Source organism: Zonotrichia leucophrys, chromosome 21, assembly GCF_028769735.1.
Source record: "Zonotrichia leucophrys gambelii isolate GWCS_2022_RI chromosome 21, RI_Zleu_2.0, whole genome shotgun sequence".
Lineage (NCBI taxonomy): Eukaryota > Metazoa > Chordata > Aves > Passeriformes > Passerellidae > Zonotrichia > Zonotrichia leucophrys.
In genome coordinates this window covers 6,002,379-6,014,620 of record NC_088190.1, presented here as the reverse complement: position 1 = coordinate 6,014,620, position 12,242 = coordinate 6,002,379, and the positions used below count along the sequence as shown (strand labels likewise).

The following is a 12,242-nucleotide window of genomic DNA, read 5'->3' as shown; positions in this document are numbered from 1 at the left end:
GGGCAATGGCCCCTGGCTGGTCCCGGGATGTGGCACTTGGGGACAGGGTTTGGTGGGGACATTGTTAGTGGGGACAGGGTTTAGTGGGGACAGGGTTTAGTGGGGACAGGGTAGTGCTGGGGGAACCATGGACTCAGTGATCCTGTAGGGTTTTTCCAGCCTTACCAATCCCATGGTTCTGTGATGGATGTGTGGGTGCTGCCCTGACCATGTCATGATGGAGAACCAGAGGCTGGAGCATGAGCACCCACAGCAGGAGAACCCTGACCTTGGCCTGGCTGTGCTTGCCTTCATTTTCCTGAAACTCCATCCTTTGTTCCCACCACAAAACATCCAACCTGATGTGTTGGACCCCAAAGATTGCCTGGGTTCTGTGCACAGCACTGAGGTGAATCCTGGTTGTTCCCAGCTTCTGGAAGTGCTGGTGGTTTCTGAAGGAGGTTTTGTGTCCAGCCCTCAATGGATTTTTGGAAGCAAAGCTCACTTTGCTTTCCCTCTCACTGATTCCTGATCCTGCTGCCCCCTCTGCCTGGTTCAGCAGGAGCAGAAAGGCCTCAAGGATCCTGCTGTGGGATCCAGTAGGTTCAGGTGGGATATTGGGATAAATCCTTCCCTGGCAGGGTGGGCAGCCCTGGCACAGGTGCCCACAGCAGCTGTGGGTGCCCCTGCATCCCTGGCAGTGCCCAAGGCCAGGCTGGACATTGATGTCACAGACATCTTTTCATTAAAAATCTTTCTTTAAGATTTTTTCCTCCTGAGAAGCTGAGAGGCCTCAGGGACAGAATGTAAGCATTGATTGTTTGCTGCATGGAATGCTCGGGTGCAGCTGGGATTGGTCTCATTAGGATGTTTATAATTAATGGCCAATCACAGTCAGCTGCCTCGGACAGAGACTCTGAGACTGCTGCTTTTGTTATCATTCTTTCATTTTCTATTCTTAGCCAGCCTTCTGAGATGAGAACTTTTCCTTCTATTCTTTTAGTGTAGTTTTAATGTAATATATAGATCATAAAATAATAAATCAGGACTTCTGAACATCCTCGTCTCTTCCCTCACCTGCAAACCCCTGTGGCCACCGTCACACATTGGGGCTTGGAGCCACCTGGGACAGTGGGAGGTGGATGAGCTTTAGGTCCCTCCCAAGCCATTCCATGATTCCTCAGTGCCCCCAAGTTCCCTGAGACTGGAAAGGGCCTGGGAGCATCCTCAGCAAAGGCAGGAGAGCTCCATATCCTAGAGACAGAGGAGGAGGAGCCCTGACACCCCCATACCCCAGGCAGGGTAGGAAATGCCATTTTCCTGTTCCCCAGATACCTGGGGGCTGCAGGAGCTCCAGCCCTCACCTTTCCTGCAGGACACGTGGGGACAATGGGGACAGTGCCTTCCCTGGGCATCCCCCACTGCTGCTCTGCAGAGAATGGATTGAATAAAATCATCCCACAAGCTCCTAATGCAGCCCCTCAGAAAATCAGGAATGAAGAATGAAGGCTTCCAGGGTGTTTGGGTGTTTTGTTAACAAACCCTTTCTGGAATATCTCCACATTTTTCATTTGGTTATTCTGCCTGGGCAGCTGGAACTGGGCATTTCCTAGCTGGAAACCCAGTGTTTTGGTAGCAAACCCTTTCCTGAGATATCTCCACATTTTTCATTTGGTTATTCTGCCTGGGCAGCTGGAACTGGGCATTTCCTAGCTGGAAACCCAGTGTTTTGGTAGCAAACCCTTTCCTGAGATATCTCCACGTTTTTCATTTGGTTACTGTGCTCAGGCAGTTGGAATTGGGCATTTCCTAGCTGCAAACCCAGTGTTTTGTTAGCAAACCCTTTCTGGAATATCTCCACATTTTTCATTTGGTTATTCTGCCTGACCAGCTGGAACTGGGCATTTCCTAGCTGGAAACTCAGTGTTTTGTTAGCAAACTTTTTCCTGAGGTATCTCCACATTTTTCATTTGGTTATTTAATGTAATATATATATATATATATATATATATATAATGTAATATATAGATCACAAAAAAATAAATCAAGACTTCTGAACATGGAGTCAACATCCTCGTCTCTTCCCTCACCTGCAAACCCCTGTGAGCACTAGCTGGAAACCCAGTGTTTTGGTAGCAAACCCTTTCTGGAATATCTCCACATTTTTCATTTGGTTACTCTGCTCAGGCAGTTGGAATTGGGCATTTCCTAGCTGAAAACCCAGAAATTACAGGAGTTTTTTCAGGCTGGTTTTTCAGGTGAGCAGAATTGGGCTGGATTTGGGTCGCTGGCTGTGTTTTCCTCGTGGTTCCATTCTAAATTCTTTTCCTTTGTGCAGATGAACCAGTTTTTGGTGCCTTTGGGAGGTGTCAGGGCTCGTGGGGCTCAGGGAATGCTGTGACATTGTCACAGGCTGTCCTCAGACAATCCCCAGGATCTCCCAGTGTGGCTTTGCTCAGCATTCCTGATCAGGAATTCATGCCAGTAAACCATCCTGAGCACTTTTAAAGAAATGTTTTTTATCCTGCAAAGTTCATCCTCCTATAGCAGATATTGCACCAGGAAGAGCAGCTGCCCTTTTCCTTGGAAAAATCTCAATTTTCCAGCTTTAAAAGCTTCTGTTTGGGGTTATTCTGGGTCCTTGGAAAAAATCTCAATTTTTCCAGCTTTAAAAGCTTCTGTTTGGGGTTATTCTGGGTTTTGGGGGAGTTGAGTTTGCAGATGGAGCAGGATTTGTTGGCTGGGAAAGCTGAGGTGAAAATTGGAATTCAGGGTTTGGCGGGGGCCGGCAGAGGGAGCGTGTGAGCCCCAAATCCTCATTTCCTGCTCAGTTTAGGAGATTTCAGGATTATTTATTAAATCCTGAAATTTCAGAATTTCAGCCGATTATTGCACCCAAGGAGTTCCTCTTGTGATGCCAGGCAGATTTTGGCAGGTTTGAAACAAATCCAGCTCTTTCAAGGGTGATAATATTGTCCAAAACCATGGAAATTCTCCAAATCCATGCACCCATAACAAGTGGAGGGGTTGGTGCGTGGTGGAGATTTTGGATTTTTCATGGCTTTATTGCAGGGAATATTTAAGGATTGTCTTTTTTTTGGTGTGGAAAGGCAAATACAGAACTCGCAGGAATAATTGTGTTTTCAGGTTTGTTTTTCATGTGAGCAAAACCAGGCTGGGTTTTGGGTCAGTTGAAGTGTTTTCCTTGTGCTTTCATTATAAACTTCCTGCATATTACTTCATGTTTATTGAGATTTTATTACACTTTGGAGCCATTTATTAAATAATAATAATAATAATAATAATAATAACAACAACAACACTATATATTATTATGATTATTAATATATTTTAATATGCCATTATTATATTTAATATAATAATATTAATATTAATATTAATATTAATATTATATTAATATTTATATTATATTTAATATTATAATATACGATATATTAATATATTATAGATTATATATTATAATAATATATGTTATATATTAATATATATATCAATTTATATAATATTATAATATATATTATATATTAATATATAATATATTAATATATTAATAGATAATTCATATAAATATAATATATTAATATTAATATCATATAATAATGTTATATATAATTATATTTAATATTATAATATATAATATATTAACATATATAATTTTATATATTAATATATGTTATAAATTAATATATATATCAATATATAATAAATAATATATAATATATATTAATATATAAGATATATAAATTATATTATATCATTGTAATATATTAATATTAATATCATAATAATATATATTATTATATTTAATATTATAATATATTATATTAATATGTAATTTTATATAATAATATATGTTATATATTAATATATATAACTATATATATATAATATATAATATATATTATATATTATATACTAATATATAATATATTAATATATATTAATTATATTATATAATTATAATATATTAATATTAATATCATATAATAATATTATATATTACTATATAAAATAAACAAGCAGGAATCTGGAATAGCCAAGGACCAGCTGGGAGGAATTCCTGGGATTTTGGTGCCTTTTTATTCCAGAAATATCAACCAAAATTCAGCTGCAGTGGGGCAGTTCCAGGCCAATGGGCAGCTGTAAACATTTCTGTCATTTGGATTTTTTTCCTGAAGTCCCTGAACCCACAGTTCTAACAGGCAAAACCATCACAGGGAGGAAATGGTGGAATTTAGGAATCCTTTCTTTTCCTGGGTGAAAGAAAAACAATTTTGTGTTGGAAAAAAAGGGAAAGAGCCCTTGGAGCTGCCTGTTTTGAGGGATAAGGAACATCCATGGTCTCACTCTGCACACACAGGATGTTGCTCATCCCACAGCTTCCCACAGGCTGTATTTTCTTTTTTTTTGGACTAAAATCTGCTTTTTTCCCTCATTGTTGAGCTTGCCCAGCAGTTGATTTCCAAAAGGATCAGTTGCAGCTGCTGCAGGTTGGGGAGGACTGGAAATGTGGAAATGTTGTTTTATTTCATGGTGTTTATCCCAATCCTGAATCCTGTGGTTCCCACGGACCTGTCACTCCCTGTGCTGCTGCTTTTATAAAACATCATTCTTCTCCTTGCAAATAGTGCTGCGTTTTCCTCTTTTCACCCCAGAAAAGCTCTCAGGGCTTCTTTTAGAGCAAAACCAGGATCAGGGAAAGCTGCAGTGAAATCCTTGATGGCACAGCTGGGGAGACAAACACTAAAATACTGAAAATGTGGAAAGAATCCTTCCCATAGAGATAAGATTTTTTTTTTTTTTGAAAGGAAAAATGAACCATTTCTGTCTGCTGGAAGAGGATTTTTAATTGAACTGGGGCAGAGAATCAGCCAGAAGTGTGGCTGTCCCCAGAGTGTCCCCTGGAGATGCTGGCACACAGAAAAAGCCATTCCAAGGTGTGAGGAAGAGTCTGGAGCAGGTTGGGGACAGCTGCTGCCTTCCACCCCCAAACTACCCCCAGGGCTCCTGATTGCCAGGTGCAATGAAATCATGAAATAGTGAAATAAGGAAATAATGAAATCCCTCTCTCCTGGCAGCCCCAGCCCTGGGCCAGCTGGACTGGGTCCTCTCTCACACCTGGAATCTTCTCTTCTCTTCTCTTCTCTTCTCTTCTCTTCTCTTCTCTTCTCTTCTCTTCTCTTCTCTTCTCTTCTCTTCTCTTCTCTTCTCTCTTCTCTTCTCTTCCTTCTTTCTCTTCTCTTCTTCTCTCTTCTCTCTTCTCTTCCTCTTCTCTCTTCCTCTCTCTCTCCTCTTCCTCTTCCTCTTTCCTCCTTCCTCTTCCTTTCCTTCTTTCCTCTTCCTTCCTTTCCTTCTTCCTTTCCTTTCCTTTCCTTTCCTTTCCTTTCCTTTCCTTTCCTTTCCTTTCCTTTCCTTTCCTTTCCTTTCCTTTCCTTTCCTTTCCTTTCCTTTCCTTTCCTTTCCTTTCCTTTCCTTTCCTTTCCTTTCCTTTCCTTTCCTTTCCTTTCCTTTCCTTTCCTTTCCTTTCCTTTCCCTTTCCTTTCCTTTCCTTTCCTTTCCTTTCCTTTCCTTTCCTTCCTTCCTTCCTTTCTTCCTTTCCTTCTTTCCCAACTTCCTCCCTTTTTCCGCTTCTTGTCCTTTCCTTTTCCTTTACTTCCTGCTGGGACAGCAGCTCCTCCTGCCAGCTTCCCTGTTTCCTGGATGGAATGAGCATTCCATGACTGGGAACAGTGCCAGCTCACCCTGCCATTCAAGCATTCCCTTGAAAGGCGTTGTGCCATCAGATCATAAAAGAGGAGGGACAAACCAGTCACACCCAGCAGTTAGCATTCTGAAGCAGTTGTGGAGAGGGGGGCCACTAGGAGGAGCACATGCACACATTGGGCAGGAGGGCCTGCGTGGAAGTCTTGAGCAGGAGGGGATTTGCAGGAGCAGCTTTGGAGCAGTGCTTCAACCCCGTGGGGTTATTTTTTATATAATTAATATATATTTATTTTCATATTCCTCAGCTGTTTGTTCCAGATAATTACTTCAGGAATAACCAGCAGGTTCTTAACTAATTTCAGGAGGGGAGGGAGGGGAAAATGGAAGTGCTCTGGAAGGAGGAAAAGGATTATGAGATGTTTTGGCAGCTCTCAGGAAAGGGCAGGCAGATTCCATCGGCGCCGCGCTCCCGCTGCCCTTGCAGCCCTTCCTGGAGCTGCTGCCACTCCTTGCTGCAGTCCAGGCCGATCCCTGAGCACCCCAAAAGCCTTCCTGCTGCTGGGATAGGCATTTCTGTGGGACAGCAGGTGTCCGATTTTCGGCTGTTTGAAGGGCCTGGAAAGGCCCGGGGTGGCTTTGGGCAGCCTGCGTTTCAAAGGAACAGAAGAGGCTTCAGTTCTTCTTTCGGTTTCTGTGTTTATTAATTGTTTATCTAAAAGATTTTCTCTCGGCCCGACAGAGCTCTGCTCAGCAGCCAGCCATGAGCACACTCCCGCCCTCCGGGCGGTCACCTATCTTTATACCCAAAGTTACGTGTACAATATTTATCATTTTTCCCCAATACTTTTCACCCTTATTGCTCAGTGCACTTTTAGTAATGACCAATCTCAAAGTGCCACCATCACCACAGAAGATGGAGGAGAAGAAGAAGGACAGGACACGCCCCAATTCCTCCATCTTACTTCTCTAAACCCCCCTGTACAGAAATCCTAAACCCTGTGTTTCATTCTCTAATTAACCAATCCCTTCACCATTCACCCCGGTGAAACCCTCCTGTCCTCATACAGGTGTCGTCTCCCGTGTAGGATCAAAGTGCAGCCACCAGACACTTCTGGAACATTCCAGGACTCCCGAGCCCCCCAAGGGTGGTCTCGGTGACCCCTCAGTGCTGAGGTGCTGAGATCCCACAAGCAGGGCTCTGGGGTGCAGAACATCATGGAGTGTTTGGGGTTGTGTCGGTGTTTTCAGGGCTCGATCCCATCCCGGAGTTAATTGGATTGCAGCCACTTTGGGATGAGACACAACTGCTTAAATCTCTGGCTTGCAGCTTTTTGAGTGCTCAGAGATTCACTTTAGCCCAGGTACAAAGTGGAGCCATTGTGGTGCAAGCAGAGAGCACCTGGAGAGGGAGGATGAGGGAGAAAGCTCCTCTTGCATCACCCAGAAATGCAGGAGCACTCAGTTCTGCTTCTGGAATAACCAGTAAAACCCCAGGTGTGGGATTTCCCCTCATGGATCTGCTGAATAAGTGGCAGCAGGAGCTGCTGGGGTGCTTTAGCTCTTTCTTGCCAACTGCCTGCGTTCTTTTTCCTTTTCCTGTATTGGAGCAGGGTTTAGGACAGGCTTTGCTTTACATTCCAGGGGTGGTTATTCCCAGCCCACCCTTCCAAACAAAATCCACACCCATGGCAGGTCAAGCTTGGAGGGTTATTTTGACAGTGAGCTGCCTTTTGGGAGCTGGGTTTATTGCTGGCCTTGTTTTCTTCCAAAAAAGAACACAGCGTGGGTGTGAAAACTCTGAGGATGGTTATTCCTTCTGTTCAAACGTTTAGGAAACAAGGATTTACCAAAGGAGATGCTGTGGAATATTTATAATATTATCAAGTGGTTTGGGAAGAGCAGACAAAACTCAGTGGAGCTTCTCCATCCTCAGAAATGCTATTTGGGGCTCCTCCCACTGTTCTAAAGATGATTTTTGGTGTTTTGTGCCTGGGATCAGCCTGCCGTGTTGGGTTATTCCTGAGCCTGCTCCAGAGGATCCAAATTGGGATTTACTAGCAGGAAAACACCTCTTTCTAGTGGGTGAGCATTCCTGCACTTCCCATGACCCTCTCCAGCAGCATTTGGACATTATTTAGAGCACAAATAAAAATTGGGATCACACAAGGTCCTGACAAGCCCCTGGTCCATCACCACTGTCCCTGGGGCAGAGGAAAAATCTCCTGCTCAGGGTTCTGGCAGGGCTTGAGGATGTGAAACCTCTGACTCCTGGGGAGCTGCTTTGTGATCCCAGGCTGGGAGGGACAGACCCTGCTGTCCCTCTGTATCCTGGGCAGGGGCACAGCCCCATTCCAGCCTGGAGCATGGAGCATGGCTCAGTCCTGGGCAGGGGCACAGCCCCATCCTGGGCATGGGCACAGCCCCATCCTGGGCACAGCCCCATCATGGGCAAGGGCACAGCCCCATCCTGGGCAGGGGCACCAGCAGTGCTGGCTCTATGCTGTGGCAGGATGCAAACCAGCACAGGCACTTCCCAGCCACAGATGCCTTTGCTTGGAGAAGGCCCAGCCCTCCATCCTTTCATATTTTTTAGCACAACTCCACTTTTCCTTTCGCTCAGTCCCTGGGAACTCTTGCCTGTTCTGTGTCAGGCAGGTTCTGGCAGCAGCAGTGCCCCTGTCACTGTTTGGGTTCCAGCCTCTGTCACAGACAACTTTAATGAAAAATCCTTTCCTTAGGATTTTTTCCTCCTGAGAAGCTGAGAGGCCTCAGGAACAAAATGTAAACATTGGTTATCTGCTGCTGTGGAATGCAACAGGTGCATCTGTGATTAGCTCATGTTAGTTTGTTTGTAATTAATGGCCAGTCACAGTCAGCTGGCTCGGACTCTCTGTCTGAAACAGAAGCCTTTGTTATCATTCCTTCCTATTCTATTCTTCTAGCCTTCTGATGAAACCTTTTCTTCTATTCTTTTAGTATAGTTTTAATGTAATATATATCATAAAATAATAAATCAGCCTTCTGAACCATGGAGTCAGATCCTCATCTCTTCCCCAATCCAAGAACCCCTGTGAGCACCTCACAGGCCTCCCCTGCACAACAGTGACTCCAGCAGGGATTTCTGCCATGGGAAACGTGCTGGGTTCTGCTGTGGTTCCTCCCACAGATTGACAGCCCTGTGCATTTCCCAGAGCTGCTTCCTCAGGGAACCTGACAGTGCTGGGGATGGTGCTGGCGCCTGTCATTCTCCTGGGCATGAATTGGTTGCCATGGAAAGCTTTCCCACTCTGTGTCTGCACCACCTGCCATTCCCACGGCATGGGAAAACCCTGGATTGTAACAGCAGCTCGGGTTATTCCTGAGAAATAAACCTCATTTATAAACCAGTCAATGTCCCAAGGTGATGTGGTGTAATGTGGGGTTTGTTACCAGGGTATTTCTGTATCAGGGTATTTATTTCTGTATCAGGATATTTATATCTGTATCAGGGTATTTATCCTGCTAGGTAACCCAAGTTAAACCCTGACATCAATAATTTCAATTCCTTCCAGCCAGATTTTCTGGGATAGTTAGGATTTGGAAAAAAATAATGATAATATTCCTATATTGGAGAATGTTAGGGAAAAGCTGTCTTGGTTTGCTTCCTGGCCTGCTGCAGGTTGAGTTTCTCCTATGGACTGTGTGGATTTGTCTCCAATAACCCTGGTGAGTCCAGGGCTGGGGGAAGGCTGGGCAGCCTCTGCCTTGTGGACTTGGGAGGAACCCAAAGAATGGGGAGCTTGCCCTGGTTTGGTCCTTTCCTCGTGCTAGGAAAGGATTAAAAGGGAATTTCTGGAAAAGAAAGCTCCATGTCATCCCCAGGAGCTGTTGCTGTGGTTTGGGTTAAGGATCCAGGAGCAATGAGGGAGCTGCTGCTCCCTTGGCCTCCACTCAGCCACCTTGGAAGGGAAAAGTGCTGCTGCTGTGCTCAGGACAGGCTGTTTGTCTGCATTTGCATGGATTTAACCTCACACAGGGCCAGCTGCCCAGACTGGACACAGCCACTCGTTAAGGTGGATTTATTTCATGACACTTTTCTGTCATCGAGGTGTCACCTTACACTGGGGATGTTGGGAATAGCTGGAGATACAACTCTGCTCTCCCAGCCTTCCATCAGCCATAAATCCTGGGGGGATTTGCTTTCCTCACCTCCTGCCAGCCAGGGCTGTGTGCAGGTATTTCACAATTAAAGGGAAAAGGGTGCTGAAAACGAGGCAGGGCACTTTCCCCCCCACAAAGGAGATGTTTGGGGTAAAACAGCCTGGCTGGCAGAACAGGTTCCACAGGGACTGTAAATGTCCTGTGATCCTGGCTCAGCTCGGGTGAGTTCCCCAGGGATCCTTTCCCCATCCCAGCTGGGCAGGGCAGGGCAGGGCGATGTCTCCTCGTGCCCAGTGAGGGAGCAGCAGCTCCAGGGTTGGCCTTTGGCTCTCTGCTCCCCACTGCAGGCTGGGGAGGGATGGAGTGACCTGGGAAAGCCCTTCCTAAACCCTCAGCTGCTGCAAAACTGCAAAACCACGTCCTGTGTGGGATCTCAGCACCTCAGGACTGAGGTGCCGAGTCACCGAGTCACCCTTGGGGGGCTCGGGAGTCCTGGAATGTTCCAGAAGTGTCTGGTGGCTGGACTTTGATCCTACACAGGAGACGACACCTGTATGAGGATAGGAGGATTTCACCGGGGTGAATGGTGAAGGGATCAGTTAATTAGAGGGTGAGACACAGGGTTTAGGATTTCTGTACAGGGGGGTTTAGAGGAGTAAGATGGAGGAATTGGGGTGTGTCCTGTCCTTCTTCTTCTCCTCCATCTTCTGTGGTGATGGTGGCACTTTGGGATTGGTCATTACTGAAAGTGCACCGGACAATAAAAATAAAAAGGATTGGGGAAAAATGATAAATATTGTACACGTAACTATGGGTGTAAAGATAGGTGACTGTCCGGAGGGCAGCACAGTGTGCTCATGGCTGGCTGCTGAGCAGAGCTCTGTCGGGCCGAAAGAAAATCTTTTAGATAAACATTTAATAAACATAAAGACCGAAAGAAGAACTGAAGCCTCTTCTCGTCCTTTGATACGCGGGCTGCCCCAAGGCCACCCCGGGCCTTTCCAGGCCATCCAAACAGCCGAAAACCGGACAGTCCTGCACTCAGTGATTGGTGTCCCACAGCCCTCTGGTGTGGGACACAGCTCTCAGTGTGCTCCTGGTGCTCCGTGTGCTCGGGTTTTGGTTGGTAATTGCTGCCCCAGATGTGCAGGGTGTCTCTGCTTCTGTCTCTGTTTCAACCCATGCAACTGAAGAATGAGTCTGGACTCCTCACTTTTCGGTCTTGAGGTTTATTAATTCTTAGCTATAAAATTTTCTTTCTGCCCAGCTGAGATCTGCTCAGCCAGGCAGCCACAGGCACTCTGTGTTGTCCTTTTATACTACAAACTATGTATAACATATTTACACTTAATTCCCAATACCTATCACCTGTGTTAGACACTGCACTTCTACTCTAAACCAATCCCAAAGTGCCAACATCACTGCAGAAAATGGAGAACAAGAAGAAGGAGAAAGGCTGGACATGCCCAGATTCCTCCATCTTGTCCCCATAACCCCCATACCAAAAATCCTAAAATCTACATTTTCACCCTGTGATCATTTTATTGTTATACTGTTTGAACCTCTGTGACTTTCATGTCCTCATACAAAGCTGGCAGCTTGCTCCAGGGGTCACAATCACATCCCCAGGTGCTCTGGGCTATGTGCCAGGGTCTCTGAGCCCCTCAATGGGGTCCTTGGCCACTCTGGATACCCAGAGGGATGCACTGAGTTGTGACACGTGTGACCTCCCTGTTGTCCCTTTTGGCAGCTGTGACAGGGGATGCCATGGCCAGCTCCTCACACAGTGCCCATGGCTGTTGCTGGTGCTCCCTGTGACTCCCTGTTGTCCCTTTTGGCAGCTGTGACAGGGGATGCCATGGCCAGCTCCTCACACAGTGCCCATGGCTGTTGCTGGTGCTCCCTGTGACTCCCTGTTGTCCCTTTTGGCAGCTGTGACAGGGGATGCCATGGCCAGCTCCTCGGACAGTGACGATGACGGGTTCATGGCCGTGGATGCAGAGGAGGCCGCCGTGGAAGGGACGATGGAGCAGGAGGAAGAGCCCCACGCTGAGCTGGAGGTGGAGGAGCCCAGGCCCAGCTCCAGATCGATGCTGGAGCTGCCAGAAGAGGTTTTGGAATACATCCTGTCCTTCCTCTCTCCCTACCAGGAGCACAAAACCGCCGCCCTTGTCTGCAAACAGTGGTATCGACTGATCAAAGGTACAAGTGATGGCAGCAGTTTCTCTGATTGTGGGGTTTGGAACCCAGCTCTCTTGTTTTCCCCTCAAACTCTGAAATCTGACTTGTGTGAAACCCCAGAGAAACCCTACCCTGGCTTTGCTCAAAGCAGGCCTGGAGCTGTGCAGAATTGAACCCCTCAGCGTAGAAACCCAGAGGGGCCATGAATTCCCATCCTG

General features: G+C 46.0%; 1 protein-coding gene across 2 annotated transcripts in view; it reads left to right on the top strand.

Moving 5' to 3' along the window:
- Positions 1–12,242, top strand: part of FBXO42 (F-box protein 42) — a 75,421-nt gene that overhangs the window by 20,851 nt on the left and 42,328 nt on the right. For both annotated transcript variants that reach the window (XM_064730715.1, XM_064730716.1), the window contains exon 2: positions 11,776–12,045. In XM_064730715.1, the coding sequence (XP_064586785.1) occupies positions 11,793–12,045 (253 nt within the window). In that variant the 5' untranslated portion in view covers positions 11,776–11,792. The remainder of the gene's footprint in view (positions 1–11,775; positions 12,046–12,242) is intronic.